The sequence below is a fragment of the Astatotilapia calliptera genome, chromosome 14 (assembly GCF_900246225.1).
Source record: "Astatotilapia calliptera chromosome 14, fAstCal1.2, whole genome shotgun sequence".
Lineage (NCBI taxonomy): Eukaryota > Metazoa > Chordata > Actinopteri > Cichliformes > Cichlidae > Astatotilapia > Astatotilapia calliptera.
In genome coordinates this window covers 28,588,565-28,608,745 of record NC_039315.1, presented here as the reverse complement: position 1 = coordinate 28,608,745, position 20,181 = coordinate 28,588,565, and the positions used below count along the sequence as shown (strand labels likewise).

The following is a 20,181-nucleotide window of genomic DNA, read 5'->3' as shown; positions in this document are numbered from 1 at the left end:
CAATAAGCACCTGAATCCCTGGTGTACAGTGTTGACAGACCAAATCTATACCTATCTTCTTGGATGATTTAGCTAGCAACGAGGCACATCACAAGCAAGTACAACTTAACAACGGTGCAACTTTGTTTGCCAGCTCACCACATTGAATGCAAATGGGGGGTTTTTAACTGGTAAAAACACTCATATGAGAAATCTGCATTAATTTGTTAGAGGTGCATGCAGAAAGGCAACAGTAATCTCCACCATGTGAAAGAAATCATAGGATTACCAGGTTAAAAAAAGCCAACTCTCTGCTATGAGAGGTAATATTCCACCAGTACTTTAAAATTCAGGACTGTCAGCAAGCTCTACGCAGGCTGAATAAAAACAAGACACGTGGACAAGCAAAGACTAGAACAAAATAGAAAGTAACAAATAGTGAGAGACGACTCTGAGACACTGTATCACTATTTGCTCTAGCACTAGTGGTGAAACACTTTTCAAAATGTGTCCTGAATGACATATAGATATAACATTAGAAGATCTTGATGAGCTGGATGAATGCGCCCCTCACCCATGCATTACGCTTACTGATTACTGCCGATTTACTGTTTGAAGAGAATATTTAAACATTTCAAGCAAGCATGAAATAGTCATAACCATCACAAATTACGAAATGGAAAAAGGATTTTTTTGTAAATAATTTTTTTAAGAAGATTGCTTTGAAAAAAATATTTCTAATATTATGGCATTTGTCATAATTTGCTCTATCAATAGTGTTTTTTTCATTTATTTGTCTGTCTGTCTGTCTGTCTGTCTGTCTGTTTGTAATACCTATGATACATATATCAAATAGTTTTGTTTTTTTTCCAACCTGGTCACCACATGTATGCTATTGCTATTTATTGTGGTTTAACCTGTCATGGAGAAAAAATGTAAAGAAAATTCTGTATCAAGCCTTGTAATTATAGCTTTTCACCAACTAAAGAGTGGCTGATCAGCCCACAAAAAAACACAAAAAGGGGTAAAACACACAAAAACCTAACTGAAACTAACATAACAAATTTCACCCCCCACCCACCTCCCCATGATCCAGAGTTGTGGTATGACCCAATTTGCAGGTCTCCATATAGGCTTGCTGTTCCCCATATGGAAAAGATATATATAAATCTTATAAAGTTTGTATCTGTCTTGTGTGAAACTTGTATGAAAAGCATATAAGAGTGAAAACAGATATAAGATCCCTTGAAAAATTATATAATGAAACTTGTATGTTTTGGATACTTACTAAAACAATATAAGAAAGTAATGAGAAAGTGGCCACTTTCATGAGTAATCACATATAAGTTTTTACTATTTCTTTTCCATATGGGTCCAATTTTGGGTTCAGCAGGTTTGAGGTGTGGTAACATTATAAGCTTTTTAGCACTAGCTTTGGTATGCGTACAACAGATTCTTGATTGGGATTTAGCAAGTTGGTGGAAAATAGTACCTTTAATCCTTTACAGTACACTGTATGTGCAATTTCAGTACCAAAAATGTCCTGACACAAAATAAATGAAAATGTAAGACTTGTGCTGTGTGTGTGTTTTATGTTCGAACTCATATACTGCTACTTTTAAAACAGCCAGCTAAACAATCTATACAAAATAACAAAAATGCACATTCTTTCTGGACACAGTCTCTCACAAAACACTGCTTTGGATTTCTACCACAGTTTACTGTGCAAAGTCAGCCCAGGAAAACAACAATATATACTGTAGGCTGTTCAATGTTTAAAAAGTCAAAGAAAGTCCAAATCTGACCTTCTCCCATGAATAAACACAAGCTGTTCTAGTGCAGCTGCCTACATTTCCTTTGACTTCCTTTGACACCTCCAATATCAGAATCAGAATCAGAATCAGAATCAGAAAGAATCAGAATCAGAAAGGGGTTTATTGCCAAATGTTGAGCAGGTTTACAACATTAGGAAATTGCTGCGGTGCTTCAGTGCAAACATACTGTCATAAATTGCGATTAAATAGACATGAAAAAATAAAAGTAGGAATAAGAATTAAAAGTGCTACGTAGAAAGATATGTGCATGAGATATACATGAGATATACATGAGATATATACATGAGATAAGAATTAAGAGTGCTACGTAGAAAGATATATGCATGAGATATACATGAGATATATACATGAGAATAAGAATTAAAAGTGCTGCGTAGAAAGATATATACATGAGTGCAGGTGGTGATCAGTGCCAAACATGGAATGATGCAGTGAACACAGCGTAGGGTCATGTGTTTGTGGCGGGGACAGTCATATGGTTATTGTTCATGTGTCCAACAGCAGAGGGGAAGAAACTGTTCTTATGGCGAGAGGTTCTGGTTCGAATGGACCGGAGCTTCCTGCCTGAGGGGAGCAGGTCAAACAGACTGTGTCCAGGGTGAGAAGGGTCAGCTGAGATCCGAGCTGCACGCCGCAATGTCCTGGAGGTGTACAGGTCCTGCAGAGATGGGAGTCTGCAGCCAATCACCTTCTCAGCAGAGCGCACAACACGCTGCAGTCTCTGTTTGTCCCTGATAGTGGCTCCAGCGTACCACACGGTGATGGAGGAGGTGAGGATGGACTCGATGATTGCATTGTAGAACTGCATCATCGTCCGTGTTGGCAGGTTGAATTTCTTCAGCTGCCTCAGGAAGTACATCCTCTGCTGGGCTTTCTTGATGACGGAGGTGATGGTGGGCTCCCACTTCAGGTCCTGGGTGATGGTGGTACCCAGGAAGCGGAATGAGTCCACAGAGGTGATGGGGGTGTCAGTCAGGATGATGGGGGGGAGTGGGGCTGTGTGCTTCCTGAAGTCCACAATAATCTCCACTGTCTTCTGGGCATTTAGCACCAGGTTGTTGTGGCTGCACCAGGACACCAGACGTTCAACCTCCCTCCTGTAGGCAGACTCATCCCCGTCCAAGATGAGCCCAATAACGGTGGTGTCATCTGCAAACTTGATTAGCTTGACAGACTGGTGGGTGGAGGTGCAGCAGTTGGTGTACAGGGAGAAGAGCAGAGGAGAAAGAACACAGCCCTGAGGGGAGCCGGTGCTGATGGTCCGGGAGTCCGAGACATTCTTTCCCAGCCTCACGTGCTGCTTCCTGTCCGTCAGGAAGTCAGTGATCCACCGGCAGATGGGATCAGGCACATTCATCTGGGAAAGCTTGCCTCGGAGATGGTCTGGAAGGATGGTGTTGAAGGCAGAGCTGAAGTCCACAAACAGGATCCTGGCGTAGGTTCCTGGGGAGTCCAGATGCTGCAGGATGAAGTGTAGAGCCATGTTGATTGCGTCATCTACAGACCTGTTGGCTCTGTATGCAAACTGCAGGGGGTCCAGGAGGGGGGCCGTGAGGGTCTTGAGATGGGAGAGAACCAGGCGCTCAAATGACTTCATGACCACAGATGTCAGAGCCACGGGTCTGTAGTCATTTAGTCCAGTGATCCTAGGTTTCTTGGGGACAGGGATTATGGTAGAGGACTTGAAGCAGGCAGGCACATGACATGCCTGCAGTGAGGAGTTGAAAATGCCAGAAAACACTGGGGCCAGCTCGTTTGCACAGTGTCTGAGGGTGGCAGGAGACACACCGTCTGGGCCGGGAGCTTTTCGAGCATTCAGACTCTTAAACTGCTTCCTCACATCTGCTTCATGAATATGAAGAGTTGTGGTGGGAGGAGGTGGTGTGAAATCCTCTTTTGTGTGGGGTGAGGAGGGGGGTGTTGTAGGTGAAGTGTTTGAAGGTGGTGATGGCTCTATGGAGGGGGGAGAGGTGGGGGAATGAGTGTCCAAAGTGCCTCTATTGTTGGGGCCGTTGGAGGTGTGAAGGCTGCCTGATGGCTCGTCAAAACGGCAGTAGAAGTCGTTAAGGGTGTTGGCTAAGAGCAAGTCATCAGTGGAGTGGGGGGTTTTAGGCTTGTAGTTGGTGATATTCCTAAAACCTTTCCACACAGAGGCCGAGTCATTCTCTGAGATCTGCTGCTGCATCTTCTCAGAGTGCTGATGTTTAGCAATGTCCACTTCTTTAGTGAACCTGTACTTGGCCTCTCTGTAGCAGTCCCTGTCTCCGCTTCTGAACGCCTTTCTCTTTTCCAGCCACAGCTTTTTGAGTTTAGGGGTGAACCAGGGTTTGTCATTGTTATAACTCACCCTGGTGCGTGATGGCACAATGCTGTCCTCACAGAAGTGGATATAGGAGGTGACAGTGTCCGTAAACTCGTCCAAGCTGTTAGAAGCAGCCTTCATTGTGTCCCAGTCTGTGGTCTCCAAACACGTGCGAAGCTCCTCCACAGCCTCATTGCTTTTTTGGTCCTCACGACAGGTTTGGAGAGCTTCAGCCTCTGTCTGTACGCGGGGATTAGGTGGATCATGACGTGGTCAGAAAGTCCGAGTGAAGCGCGGGGCACCGCGCGATAGGCCCCGCTGATCGTGCTGTAGCAGTGGTCTAATGTCCTCTCCTCTCTGGTTGGGCATTTAATATACTGCTTATATTTTGGAAGCTCATGGCTCAGATTGGCTTTGTTATGAAACAGAGAGCCCTAGCATTTTGAGCATTTATTAATTAAATTTGCTGTTCAAACATAATCTGATGTGTTTAATCTATACGCTGCTCCGAGACTGACATAGCTGAACCTCATAATGGTACAATAGTCCAGTGAACAGTAACTGGTCAAATTTAACATGATCGAATTAATTATTGTTTATGAAAGGACAAAAGGAGCATTTTTGTCAATGTAATATTATTTGGGTAAGCTAAGCAGATAGTTAGCTTTGATGTTAAAATTTGTATCATCTCATTAGCCAAAAAACAAAGAACATCAGCCAATTCACAAGAAATACACAAACAGTTACATGTTATGTTTAAAAAAAGCCGTTCAATTTTAAAGTAATGTTCTTCTATTCAAAAAAGAGTGAGAATCAAACCCACCACCCACTCCACAGTTTCCCATGATGCTATTAATTAAAAGATCTATTCTTGATGCTAATATTTCCAGATATATGCTAGAGAAGAAAATAGGGGGGGATCCCATTAACTTGTTAAACTTTCATCAAAAATCATCATCATAGTCTCCTTTCAAGCTTCTAAGAACTCTTGGTTAATGCATTTTTTCTGTTTATTCTGTTTATGTATTTGTAAAAAATAAATAAATACCTAGAATACAGATGTCTCCCTTGTGTGATAGGATTGATTCCCTCTATTTTCCTGGTTACATGAGTGATTTGTGGCGAGGTTATCATAACTTGCCCCTAAATTTGGATATTGGTTATTAATTAATTATTGGTGAGAAGGTTGTGTATAAAATATTTTTCTAAATAACTGCTAAGAGTGCCTATCACGAGCATGTGGTTAGATGGATGCAAAGTAAAAAAAAAAAAAATAGAAATCTGTAGTTTATAGTTAAGGAAAAATAAAAATAAAACTCAATCAGCTCCCTTTTTCTTGCTTTTGGCTGAGAGTTCAAATTGGAGTTTAATAGGATCTTTCAGGGTGAGTAGACCAGCAGCAGACCTGTGCTATTCAGCTGTGACACTTTCTACTTTGTCTTGTTATGTCTGCACACAACTAAACACCAAAAAACAGCAGAAGAACATTTCTTGAGAAAAAAAATATTGCCAACAACTTTTCTGAAGGTTAAATGGGTCAAATAGCCATCTAGCCTGTTGTAGCCTGATAGTACAAATGTGCAAATGTCTACATGAAAACAAGCTAATACAGGTTTGGCCTCAATCTCATGAGCGATCCAAGGTCACCAACAAATGTGTGTTTATCTAGCATCTTACTTTTAGAATGAGATTCCAGAGAAGAATAACTGACAAGTAGAATTATTTAGCACTAAGCTTCTCGTTTTTCTTCTAAAACAAAGGAAAGTTACAAAGGACGTCTGGGACTTATTGTAGCATTTTTAACCAAAAATATTAAGCTGCTCACTTGAAATGCTTGTTACTGCTGATTTTTAATCTGACCACAATGGGATGGTTTCAATAACTGGTCCACTGACTGCAGCCACGCTGGTGAAGAATCAATTATTTCAGTCGAACAGGCTCACATCGTCATGCTCAGAGCTGGGTCTGTGAAAACAGTGTCTGAGGTTTTATGCGAGTAGATGACATTCCTCCCAGAAAGCAGATTAGAACACCAGTCAACCTTGCATGCCTCTCTGATGCTGTACTGTGATGTTGTTGCTACTATGTTACTATATTATGAACAAGACATTGTAAATGTGGAAGAATTCTGTGATGATTAAAGAAGATTCTTTGAAGATTCTATGAAGCTTAGATTTTTTTTATACAGTTTCACAATTTCATTTTTGGATGTTTTAAGTTCTTTAAGTGTTTTTGATATGTTCTCAGTAAACAGAAAACTTACAAGTGTTGAAGTGGAGATCCTAGCCTTCAATAAAATACAAATTATTCCACTGGATTTATTGATGGTTATTTACAGAGTTTAGCGTCAGTTAAAACAAACCAGTCATCTCAAGCTGGTTATAGGATGAGAGGACAGAGAAGAGAAAAAAGAAACATAAAGAAAACACAAGGAGAAACCATCATGAAAGACAAACTATGGAAAAGTAAAAGAAAATATTAATAACATCCAACAGTAACATATGAACACATTGGGTGTGAAAGATGGGACTACAGAAGAAGTGTTTAGTGCATCATGGGAAGTCCTCCAGCACTGTGAGCCTACAGAAGAATAACCAAGGGCTGGATCAGGGTCAGACATCTGGATAATGGTCCAGCCAACAAGTAACAAATGTATGCATTAGTTTTTCAGCATCAGTCTAAGACACATTGATCCTAATTATCCCTAATTACAATAAATAACAAAATAGTCCCTATAGTGTTAACATGCCAGGAACTCTGATTTTATATAATTACAATCAGATTATGTGAAAGCTAAAAACTAACTTGTTGGGCCAAAAAATACGTGTGTTGAAGTACCGTTAACAATCACTGAAACACACAGTAACCCAGTAACTCACAACCCAGTGTGTGTGTTGAAAACCCACAGTGGCCAAGACATACTATAGTCATTTTAGTTACCCTAAAACATTCATATACATTTAAACATTCACCTCACAGTTTGCTACAACAAATTAAGAAATAATTCATTTTACTACATTAATTGCTAATAGTAAAGTATGTAAATTTATTGTAAAAGCAGCTTTAGGTATTCCTGTACATCAATTTGTCAACTCAGAGGGGGAAAAAAAAGCTAATCTAACAGAAAAGCTGTTGAGTTAAAGCCCATAAAGTCCACAATTACTTTACTTTAAAGACAGATGTCTTTCACAAGATAACTTCTGCCTGCTTTTTGACATCGTGTGCATTTTTTCTATCACCATCAAGTCCTGGTTTTGCTTTTTTTTTTTTAAATCCAATCCAGCCTCTACAAAGATTTTATAAAGATTTTGTTCGTTCTACATCTGGACAACTAATTGTTCTTACTCTGTTTTTGTTTGCTGTGGCAAGTATGTGTGCAAGTGTGTTCAGATGCTTCCTAAAAACAGATGACAAAAATACATTGCAAGCCATGTCAGATGATACCTATGATAGCATGACAAATCTATTCCAGGCATTTCTACACACTATCACTTATTGCACCCACCAGAATCTGAATATATGCATTAAAGTGGATGAGCCATAGCGAGCTCATTGCCAGTGCCAGTGGCAGCTTGTCACTTTAAAGCCTTGTTAATGCATGTGCCGCTTATCTTGCTATGGCCATGAGTGGAAAATGGTTATGGCAGGGTGCTTAGGGTAGGAATCCTAAGCATAATAATATTGCATTCTTTTTCTTATTTTTTTCTACTCTTTTCTTCTTGCTATGGAACAATTTGATTTGGAGATATAATGCATTGGCAGAAAAGCATCTGCATATAAATCTCACTACAAAGATATATGTGGGATTTCAAAACGCAAAAGCAGAAGGAAAAGGACTTTGAAAGCTGAGGTTTATGGATTTTCAACAGCCTTTATAGAGATGAGAGATATCAAATCAGTAGCCTTTCTTTTTCAACATTTTCAGCAGAATGCAAAGCCCTCAGGCTGCTGGAAGCTGTCAATGAGTCAGGAACAATAGTCTGCTGGATGTGTCTCACTCTGTGTGCATTTCATATTAAGCTGTTTCATCTCCTCCCACTTGTCAAACCCTTCATTGTGTATGTGAACTCAAACCTCCCACAATCCCTTTTTTCACCCTGCTCATTCTCCATTTGGGAGCCAGCAGCTCTGATCTGGTTATTAGGTGCTCTAATTGACTTATTTCCCGTATGAATCAATGGCCACGTTTAATCACATGGCTGTGGTAAGGGTTGTTGCCATTACAAAAGACATATCCTCACATTGGACCATTGTTTTTTTCTTAGCTTTTGCAAAACTGGATACTACAATACTACACTGGACTGCAGTGGTTTACTGTACTATTAAAGGAGAAAACATTAATCGCTTTCTGAAAGGTTAGAAGATTGTTTAATCCGATCTTTAGAACACGCAGACTTTAATTGACTTGAAAAAAGTGAACAGTACTAAAATGTTCAGGTACTTTGTTTGGAAATGTACCTTTGAAGTTTTGTCACACTGATTCACTCATACAGCTAAATACTGCTACATACTTTGCATATCCAAAAGTTCACTAGGGACAGCTTGGGTCCCAGTGGTGTAAATGTAGTCATCAGACAGTCAGCGCGGATTTCCCCCCATGTTAATGCACCAACTGCACATGCTCCACAGGCAGTGGACTTCAAGCAGAAGTCAGTGAAGTATAACAGGAATGACTGTTCAGCCATTAGGTCTCCATCTGTCCATGTCAGTGTCCCTAACCAAGTGCAATCTATGCTCATCCAGTATAATTCTAATGTGGATTTAGTGTGGATGGAGTGTTTAAAGTAAAAGCAAATTAATACTTTTTTACCCCTGAACTCAACAATATGCTGCTCTGAAGTCAGACTCACAAATAGACCAGCTCTTGCATGACCTCTGATTGAAGTCAGTGCCCTATTAGTGTTCTCTTACTTCTATGCAATCCACCCTTTCGTCCATGATAACAAGTGAAAAGACAAACAAACAACTTTTTAAGTCAAAACCTCTGCAGACCAGTGGTGCTTTTTAATATCTAGGAAGATTGTTATATCATCTATATTTCACAAATTTACTATTTCTTAAACGTTGAAAGCATATAGCTCTTGACTTGCCTTGATCACTTTTTTGATCAATGCATTGCTGAGGAAACTGTAGATAGATAGATAGATTTAAACCAAGTACATATGACTTTTTATTGAACTCTAATAAACAGATCAGCTGCTTTCTTTTTACTAAGTGTGCTTCTAAGTCAAATTCTTTGAGTTTGAAGATATGAAAAAAAGCAAACATCAACATGAGACTTCAAATGTAAGCCTTAAAAATGTTCCAGCAATGCATGTGCAATATTTTTGAAAGGCTAATAACACTTAGAAATGATGGCAAGATCGCAGTAAAAATGGCAAAATGTCAGAGGTTGAATGAGGTTCAGATGAGAGAAACAGCTTAGTCTCACATGGCTGACAGCAGAGAGTCTTGGCATATGGATAAGACATGAGCTCACCTGGTGGGAGAGTCTGTAATATTGATATTAATAATGGAGCATTTTGGGGGAAGTGGGGTTACACACTGAGGCAACACAAGACAAGGGAGAAATGCAGTGCATCTATATTTTATTAGCATACTGCACACATCAAGATACAGAAGCTTCCAGGGGACGGTATCAAAACAGCACCACTGTCAAATCATCCTTCAACTTCCTCTCTGAACGTCGTAACATTATCCTTACAGCAGCATAGACCGATACACTTGCTGTCTAAAACATTCTGTGTACCAAGTAAGCACACAGACATGGGCTCAGATTTATTAAATACTAAATGCTGTGAGCACCTATATTGATGTCCACGTGATTCTGTCAATAAGGGAGAAGAAACATGAAAGATAATAATAAAGAACATCAGACATGACACAGTCCTGGTACTTTCATATAATCCAATATTTCTTGATTTCTGATGTGAGTGTGTTGTTCCCCCTTTTTGGACATAATTACAGTTTTATCATTAAAATGTTCCAATAGCTCAATCATTTATTGAATGTGTTCTGGAACCAGTACTGTTCAACATCCTCATGTTCTAGACAACAGTCACATTCACATGTGTTTACATTTTTTAGATACGTTTGGATAATGAGCTCTGCCAGAGACACCCCTCCACAAATCAGTCTGCGCTCATGATTATCCAGACTCTTGTAGGTGCACGGTTCTGTTTGCCAAGCCTGTACGCCCCGTGCATCAGTCCCACTCAAGCAAGCCAACTGTTTTTCCAGATGTCACCATTCCTTCCTGTTGCTGCTCAATACAGAACTTTAAGTTATTAAATGTACGGAACAAGCAGCGACTAATAATCTGACCCTGAAATGGAATTTAGAATGAAAACAAACAAACAAACATAAACTATAGTAAAGTATCAATGTTTTTTTTTACCATGTTATTCATTAAGAAAGTTTGTTGCGGGGATCGGGGACTTAGGTGTGTGTAGTAGAGCTGTTGACAACTTGGAGGAGGATCAGTCTAATCTCTCTGCCACACTTCATTTACCCTTTTAATTAACACTTAATCTCCAGACGTGAAAATTTGCAGAATTTGATTAGCTGCTTTAAAGTCTTATGCAAGTTATTAAGATACAGATCTTCTCAGAGAAGAATAAGAAGGGCCCTATTTGTACTGTTGCATGTTGCATTAGCGAATACGTCATCTTCCATAGATAATTTGATCCTTTCATACCTACAGCATTTAGGTTTTTACAGGTTGATGTTAGTAGTTTACAACATTTAAGTGATGCTAACAGTTTTATATATAGTGTTTGACGACATTTAAGTTGTTGGGACGTTGGATTTAATTGACAAAGTTAAGGCAATCTTTTCCACAAAACCTGGTCAATTAAACATAAATCAATATGGTTGTTATCTGCAATTTCAATGGTGATGTATATCAGAAGTGAAATTGTTCTATAAAAGCAACAGCTTTCCTTTCATTGTTACTATTTAACACTATTAATTAGAATTTAAACACTTTGTTCATTTTATTAACTGTATTGCTTTAGGTTCAATTGACAATATTAATTTGAATTTAATGGCACCATTTAGATTGCGTTTTGGACCTAATTAATTTGATTAATTATGATTTAATTAATAGTTTCATCTATATGCTAAATGTTTAGGTATCAACAAAACAAGTCTAGAAAGGTTCCTGAGTTGTCATCTATACATTGTAATTAGGTGTTTGGACCTTTCAGAGGTCTTCAGCAAAGGTCTAACACTTAACTACAGAGTACAGGTGACAACTCAAGAACCTTTTTACACTTGCTCACACGTTACCATTTATAACATTCAAGATCCTTGCACTTCAATAGAAAACTCTTACACCAAAGCTTACATAAAGTGTAAATGCAAAAAAAGGGTGCTGCATCAACAACTTTATTTACTGTGAGCCTTGACAAGGCAAAGCTTCTACAGGGAACAACATCGCGTAAGGCAATATTAAATGCTTAAAGTGCATGACCAAAATTTAAACATTGGAAACAACTTTCCGAGTTTCAACAAAGTGACATTGTAAATCACTTAAATCACTGTATGTAATGCAATTACAGAAAATACTTAAGTGACACAAAGGTAAAAACAATTTAGTCCCCAGTTACAAAAATCTGATTCAGAATTATAAGTTTTCTATTATATAATAAATTTTACAATAAAAAAAAAAATGCATATAGCAAATCTCAAAATATTCTTAATTAAATGCTAAGACCAAAAATCCAGTACTTAACTTGAATACAGGTGACAACCTTAGAACCTTTTCACATTTGTTTGCACATACACTTTAACATTTATAACACTCAAGATCCTTGACCTGCAATGGAAACCTGGTACACAAGAACTAATATGAAGTGTAAATACAAAATAAATTGTGTTGCTTTAACAACTTGAACAAAAGCCTTCAATGAGGCAAAGCTTAAACAGGGAAACAACACTGCATAATGCAACATTAAATGAAGTGTGTAAAATAAAATGTAAACATCTGAAACAACTTTCCAGTTTCAACTAAGTGACAGTGTAGTGAGGAGTAGGATGTCAAACCTGACAGAATGATTTCAGGATCTACAGTTGTAGGTCTGCAATGGCTACAGTCTGCAGAATTACCACAGCAACTCAAACCGAAGAAAATGTTGTGAAACAAGAAAATACATCCATCTGCGTAATTTTGTCCCCAGTTCAAAAAACTCAGTTTCTGAATTACGTTTTCTTTTCCACAATCCAAAAAAAAAAAAAAAAAAAAAAAAAGGCATTCAGTAAATCTCTTAAATATTAAAAGCTATGACAAAATATTTACAAACAAGGATCAACATATATACAATTTATAAACTTTTAAACAGTGAAACAGAGCACTTATTTTGGGGGACATTTTGATCTAGAAGAGTCATTGCGTCTCCTTTTGGCAGAGTTTGTTCTTCAGCACTTGTATTTTGTTAGACAGTTTTTTGTCTTCCAGTCCCATGAGCACCTTCTGGAAGAACTCAAATGTGTAGCGAAGTGGCTTTGGGTAACTCAGATTGAGGCAGTAAATTAGCCCAAACAAAAGTGCACACCCGCTCGCCACATCGTTTTTGCAAGATGTTCCTAGTGGGTTGCACACTTCAAAATCATCAATATATAGGCATAATGAAATTCTGAGCTCTTCACTTGAAAAAAAAAATTGTTCTTCTGATTCTCACCGTCCTGAAAACATGTAAGCAGTTGTGAATTTGAATGACTCCGTTTATAGTTTTCAACTAGCTTTCCAACAATATCTTCACGTTGAAGTAACTGCTCCAGTAACTTTAGCAGTGGAATATATTGAAAGGGTTTTTTTTTGTTTTTTCCTCTAGAACATATTCCTCTAGCTCAACAACATTAAACTTTTCATAGTAAAACTTCTTGCGCTTAAATGTTGTTTCAAGTGATCCTCCTTTTGCAATACTTCTAAGTAGTGGATTTCCAGTGTATAATGCTGTGCACAACTCATTCACTAGCGATGCACTAACCTCAATATTATGCTCCTTGAGAACGGCCAAAGTTAAGCTATTTGTTAAGGGTAAAGCAGAAGTAGTGAATAGAAAATGTAGTCCCTCGAGTAAATTGTCAATTGCTGATGTTGGTACATGTGAAAAGACCTCCAACTTTAACAAAATCAAGGCAAGGTTTTTAACTACAGCTTCCTCCAAATTTTCACTAACTACACCAGCTTCACAATCCAAGTCAGAGGGCCCTTCATCTGCAGACTCCTCAGAAAGATCATTCTTACTTGTAAATTCAGTTCTTTTCACTATTTCATTTTTGAAATCTCTTAGCGTGCATGAAGAATGTTTTCTACTCTTGTGTGTCTGGAAAGTACCATACACATTAGTTTTGAAAGAACAATTTTGATAAACACAATCTACTGTCTCCAACCTCTTGAGATGTTTATTAATATGGAGGAAGTATTCTCTGCTTGTTGATATGTGGCTTTCAGGACAAGAAGGACAAGTCAAAATAACATGTTCTACAGTGTGAGAGGGCTTAGCAACATGTGCACGACTTAGATGAGTCCTAAGACCACCCCATGTTTTGAAAGTACAAGGACAATGACTGTAAATGCACGGATATGAGCGTCTCAGACCAAGAATGGAGTGTTTAAGTCTCAAGTGTTTTAGAATTTGGTACCTTTTAGATACACTTAAAGAGCAAAGCTTACAACACCACATTCATAACCTAAAAGACCAAATAAGAGAATTCAAAATGTAAAATTGCGTATTAAGGAAAAAGTAAATAATATGAAAGCATTAGGTACCTCCAACATGCACTTTTGGAGCACAGCTCAAATCTCCACAGCTCCAAATTCCACAACCAGCAACCTGAGAGAAAAAGAAAACCAGAAAAAATTAATCGTGTACAGTGAGACACATGCAAAGGGGTAGCACAGAGATGGTCTAAACTTAAGAACACTCCTGTTTCTTTTAAAATGTAATAATACAAGTTAAATTTCTATTACTCATTTCATAAATCTGTTCCTGTGAGCACGTTTACCATTATATACCGGAGCAGCCCAGTCTGTGAACGTGACCCACTTGCCCCCAAAAATAAAATCAAGTATACTGGGTGGTTAGTGCTCCGTTTGTGTCGGTTTGTGCTGGTAAAATCCTCGTTTGTATCGCTAGGTGTCAAAGATATTACACTTTTATTTAATAGGTCATTCAGAGTTCACCCCCCCAAGCAACACGAAAATGGCCCAAAATAGGTCAAAACATGCCACAAAATGCTCGGGTGCGAGCAAGCGTTTCCTACGACGTCTACATCACCTCGCCCTCACTCGCGCCCGTAAGCACGGGGAGCGTGCTTGACGCCCTTGACGTCACCGCGAAAAAGTAAAACATTAATAACCGGCTAACCGTAGCAGCACAAATGTTAATTTTAACGGCACAAACAAGCACTAACCAAGCAGAGCATTTTGTGGTATGTTTTGGCCTATTTTGGGCCGTTTTCGTTTTGCTTGGGGGGGGGGGGGGGGGGCTCTTCAACTCTCAATGACCTATTAAATAAAAGTGCAATATCTTTGGCACCGTAGCAAACAAACGGAGCACTAACCACGCAGTATACTTGATTTTATTTTTGGGGGCAAGTGGGGGTCACCTTCAGAGGTCTCTTTGAGACTCGATGCGCGAAGATTGCAAACTACGCAGCTAGCGGTTCTCTTCAGTGAAACAGACGAGTATGGACTCGTCAACAATCACTGCACATGTATCCCAATTCTTGTTCGGGCTAACGTTCTCCTAACTTGATAGTGCAATAAAACAAATAAAATAAGTGTGCTATTCGGAGTTCGAATGAAATTTTAAACGCAGATGGAACAATATTCAGATGTGCAGTAACGTCGAATATGCAAATTAATGTTTCCAATGCTAGCAAAATGCTACAACCTACAGAACACATACTGCCCACATATTTACCGGAAAAATATACGCCATATATTATCACAAAGTACTAGTTAAATTATATTCTATTAAAAATAGGAAGAAATTACCTTAACTCCAACGGATGAATAGTGATTAATCCCTCTTTCCAGACACGTGGCCAAAGCACGCTGTGGCGTAGATGAAGAAGGTCAATGCGTATGCGCGAAGATTTTTTTCATTCTCTGCGCATGCTCAGAAAGGATGTGGAAAGGGCTCTTTGGATTTAATTAAATGTGTTCAATAAATTGGAAATATCAATATTATTTAACATTAAAACGGTATAGAATTAATTAAATCAAATTAAAAAATATTAATTACACCCATAAGATTAACAATTTTAAGTATATTGAACATAAAACTAAGAATTAATTTTTAAAAAGCCCATGTTTCATTTCTTAGAGTGTAATATGCTCATTAATCTTTGATTGCTTCAAGGCCCTTAATTTTGAGCAGGGCAGAAATGTCACATCAACCAGGTTCAACAGCTCATATCATTTACTCCAGACTGTCTTGCCAAACACATTTAAATCAATGTCAGACCTGCTCTCTATAGCGGCCTATAGTAAAGTCCAACCACTTTTTGTATATTTATACAATAACGAAACAGTGTGGATTGCCACAATATTACATTAGACCTCTATGTTATAGAGACCCTTCAGAAAACAATAAATTTGTGTTATTAACAAAATGATCAATTATTATATATGCTAAGAATATACCCAATCGTGTCACTGGCCTGTTGGCAAGTAAACTAAGTTGTTGCAAAATGTTCCTCAGACTGATTTTAGTAATACTTACACTCCCAGCCTCTTTTTTTTCTTGTCCAAACTTTTTTGATGTATCACTCACAACAACTTGAAAATGAAGTAATATTTTCCAAGACACATAAAAACGTCTCAATGTAAATTTTTTATCTTTTTATTTTATGTTCTATTGTGAATAAAATATGTGTTTTTCATATTTTACACAGCATCTCAATGTTTATGGAATTGGGGTTGTATAATATTGTTATGAATTTGATTTTAAAGTAAACTTGTGCATTGTTGATGTTGTTCTTAAGATAATGCTGTCTCTTTTTTAATCCTATTTAATCTGGGTTGAAACAATACCAGGATCAATTATACTGCAGTGAGCTGTGCTACTGTTCAGGGGACACATTAGAGATAAAAGACTGTTTGATGCTTCTTGCAGGGAGGCTGGATAAATATACCCGCTATTAATTTAGAATACAAATGTAGCCGCTATATTCCCAAAACTAAAGCCCAAGTGAGGAGATATGATGCGAATAAATGTGTGTGCGTTTGTGTGTGTGTGTTAGTTTTTGTGTGGACATACTGCAATAACTAAGTGTAATTTAATATTAGTACTGAAACATGAACAGGAGAATGAGATTGTGTGTAAATTGAGAAGTAGGTTAAGTGTGTGAAACTGTCGACTAACAGCCAGTATCATTAATACTCTATACATGTGTCAGTGGTGCCTAGATTTTTCACATACTTTCACAAATAAAAGTATGCTGTACTCAAGTGTGTGACGGATAACAGACAACCTGGAGGCTGCAGAAACAAACAGATGAAACTGTTCATTTCTGCAGGTCAGCTTGTTTGAAAATATCCCACGTCAGTCCACTAAGTCCCTACATTTCGCACGCCACTATCCATGGATCATACCAACTAATGATATGCAGTCATATACATATATTGGCAGACACTTGGTTGTCTTTCAGCTGATATTGTAAAGATATTTCATTCATTGCAATATCAATATGCTTTATTGTATAGTAAGCTAATACTCCTACAAACAACCAGACAAGCATCTTTAACCAAGCACTTGATGATTATGGGAAGGAAGACAGAAGACAGAAGACATATACTGGTACGCGTGTGCGTGCGTGCGTGCGTGTGTGTGTGTGTGTGCGCGCGTGTGTATATATATATATACGGAGATCTCTCTGTGTAGCAAATTGTTGTCCAGACTGAGTTGTGCTAAAATTTTTGTCTGTCTGGTTGTACTGCCCTAATACTGCTTATTAAGAATTTAATCTGGGACAAATTTGCACAAACAAGCAGCAAAGATTTCAGCTTGAACTATTCACTGCCTTAAATTCCATCACTACTGTGTGGCCACACAATGCAGGTAAATTCAGAATACTTGCACTTCCAGGCACACTTGTTGTAATTAAGCAAAGATACTATAATAATACTATAATAATACTATAATAATACTACACTGCTATCATAACCCATAAGATAATGTGACAACACTTTATCTGTTACTGGTCTTTATCAAATAAACAGACAAAGCAAATATTCTGGTCTTTCCAGTAAACACTTGCAGTCCATTCATCTTCCAAAAACAGGTGACAGAATCTAAGGAATTCATTGAAATGGGAATCCACAAGTGTAACACCATAACAGGGCTATTATTCACAACTGGATGAATGAGTGATTATTAGAAACTTGATGTCTGAGCATGTTTTAGTGGATAAAGACTTATGCCAGTCAAAAATTTTAATCCTGTAATCCTGTATTACACTCACCTCTTTTCTTCAACTTCACTGACTCTTAAGAAAGCAAACATCCAGTGATTTCTTAGGTTGTTGTACCAAAAGGGGTGTGTATTTTTCACCTTAGAGTTAAAAGTGATCTTTATAGCGCCTGACAGCACAAAATGAAGAATACCTATCTGCTATTTGCTACTGTACAACTATACAGTATGTATAGTATATCATGACTAACTGCCTATTTACTGTGTTAAAATGGCCTGAAAAAGTGAAAGCCTAAATCTTAATGTGATAACTGGAGCATCTAATTTAAATGCATAAACTACCAGGTATAAAAGTCTGTTACTTAATCATCTAACTAAAACCTCCACTTTAAAAGTTAATGCACAAAACTGGCTGCCTTACACAGCACTGGAGACTTTTTTTTGCTTTCTAATTAAATTAAGTCAAAGTTTTAATCCTAGCAAAAACAGAATGTGCGCTGCATCATCCAAATGAGTGGCCGGCCAGCTTAGCCTGGTTTCTCTTTAGGCACTGTCAATGTAAGAAGATAGAACAACTTGAAGCAGCAAAAACAGAGACTACAGAGCTAATGCCGCATTTTCAAAATGAGTATTACAAATCACAACACACTAGCTCAGCAATATCAAGATCAAAATGCATTTAATTTTTAATAAGAACTCTATGTCCCTGAAAATATAAAACTCAATATGTGAGAAACATGGTAGCTCAGTTTCATTTTGAAAAGGTAGAAATACGTTTATGACAGTAGAGAGCTTGCAATTATTACCTTTTTATTTATATGCATTCATTCTCAACAAAGAATAAATAAATGAGAAACAATCTAATGCAGTAAAAACAGCTGGGCTACCAAGTAAAACAGGCTCCAGGTAAAAGAAGTGCTATGCAGAGGGCAAAAAGCTGTTAAGCAAAAGAAAATGTCTTAGCTGCTTTAAATGCAAAATCTGTTTTTCCACAAAGCGCTCAGCCAGCATGCACAAATATAATGATGGGCATGTTTTTTTAATTAGTCCTTTGAGTGCCTCCCTCTCCCTTTCAATGTCTGCACTTTGAAAAGCCATTTGTAAATGATCCATTGAACTCTGAGGATGAGAACCTTATAGGATTCTCTTCAGAGAAAACAGTGGCTCAGCCAACACTCATTTGCATACAATTTGGAAAATTAATCCAAGATAGAACCTTAAAATCACACAAAACATAACATAAAAAAGTGCTGAGGCAGAGTAGAAAAGTGTGAAAAGAAGAAGTAAAGTGTGGATGGGGAATGAGTTTTATAAATGAGTGTGAACAGATCCGATTCTGTGGCAAAAGCAATGACGCTTTTCTCTCGCTCCCTATTAGTAAAGTAAATCATGTAGGCAAAAAAATCAAAACAACAACAACAAAAGAAGTTAAGTAATCAAATAAATGTTGACAATCAAGAATTGAATTGAATGGGAAGAACACAAATCCTAGACTGAAAAGGTGTGAGCTGGTAGCTTAAGCTTATTACACCTACACTTGTTGCATAATCCATATTCTCAATGGCAACACTTTTCTGACAAGTTCTGACCAAGGTAAACACCAAAGAAAAAAAGAATATTAAGAATAAACATCCTACGACAACAAAAAGAGGTTGATAAGCAATGATTGTGGCTCATTTTTATATTCAATGCCTGATATTTTTTGTTAATTGCATAGTGAACAACATAATCTTCATTCCTCTTTATTATTAGTCAACAAGTTTAACTCTCAAACAGATATTTGCCCTGACCCTTGTTTTTCTAAAATTACCTTCAGTTAGAATTTAAAAACAAAAATCCTGGAGAAATAAAAACCACCAAAACCCAGAACTGGAAGCTTTTGCACATCAGATTCTTTTCTTTTTTTATCCAAATTTGCACCACATGTGCAATATTTTCTTAGATTGAGGCCTTAAGTCTTTCTTTAAAGTGCAAAGAGGTCCTGTAGACTTTATTAATTTAATTAATAATACATGATGTAGGATTGAAAATGTAGCAGTTTCAGTACAGTTTCTCCAGCATTTACAGTGAGCACATCACACAGTAGGTAAAAACAATCATTACCTACTGTTCATTAGAGAAAAAGAAATCTGCTTTAATTCCAAAGTGTAGAACAATGACTTCTTACACTTGCAGATCAAAGTAAATGCCTCTGACTTGCAAGTGTTTTCATTCATAAATAATTTCTATGTCTAAGTGTTTCCGTTCTCCACCAAAAGTTTGGATAAGAAACCTTCCAGATAATGCTGGTCAATCTGGGAATATATGTAAGGCAGGTAATCCTAGATAGGTTTCACAAAGATTGTAGTGTAGTGATTGACTTTCAGAAAATGTGTAAAATTCCTCCTGATATTGCAATATTAAAATCCCATTGGGCGTAACATAAACTGCCCCTCAGGTTAATGACAATAATGACTGGTGTAATTAGATAATAAGACTCCTATTAGCCTCTTGTAATGAAGTTACACCTACATTTGCCACGCAGAAGATGTGTGATTAGAAGACAGTTAGCTAAATAAGCCTTTTTTCTATAACAGCTTGATGAAAAATATCTCCGTTGTTCTTTTTTAAATTAGTATTTTGAAGGTGATGATGTACTACT

The 20,181-nt window shown here is 37.6% G+C and overlaps 2 protein-coding genes across 3 annotated transcripts in view; both read right to left on the bottom strand.

Moving 5' to 3' along the window:
- The window catches only part of lsamp (limbic system associated membrane protein), a 1,260,578-nt gene that overhangs the window by 1,123,679 nt on the left and 116,718 nt on the right, over window positions 1-20,181 (bottom strand). The window lies entirely within an intron of this gene.
- On the bottom strand, window positions 12,379-15,338 carry LOC113036031 (uncharacterized). Of its 2 annotated transcripts, XM_026192047.1 has the most exons (3): window positions 15,122-15,338; window positions 13,892-13,955; window positions 12,379-13,812 (listed from the first exon to the last, which is right to left on the bottom strand). In XM_026192047.1, the coding sequence occupies exon 3, from the start codon at window positions 13,803-13,805 to the stop codon at window positions 12,903-12,905; it is 903 nt and encodes a 300-aa protein (XP_026047832.1). In that variant the 5' UTR covers window positions 13,806-13,812; window positions 13,892-13,955; window positions 15,122-15,338; the 3' UTR covers window positions 12,379-12,902. The 2 variants fall into 2 exon arrangements, with proteins under 2 accessions (XP_026047832.1, XP_026047833.1); XM_026192048.1 differs by lacking the exon at window positions 15,122-15,338 and adding an exon at window positions 14,128-14,478 and having other exon boundaries at window positions 12,379-13,955.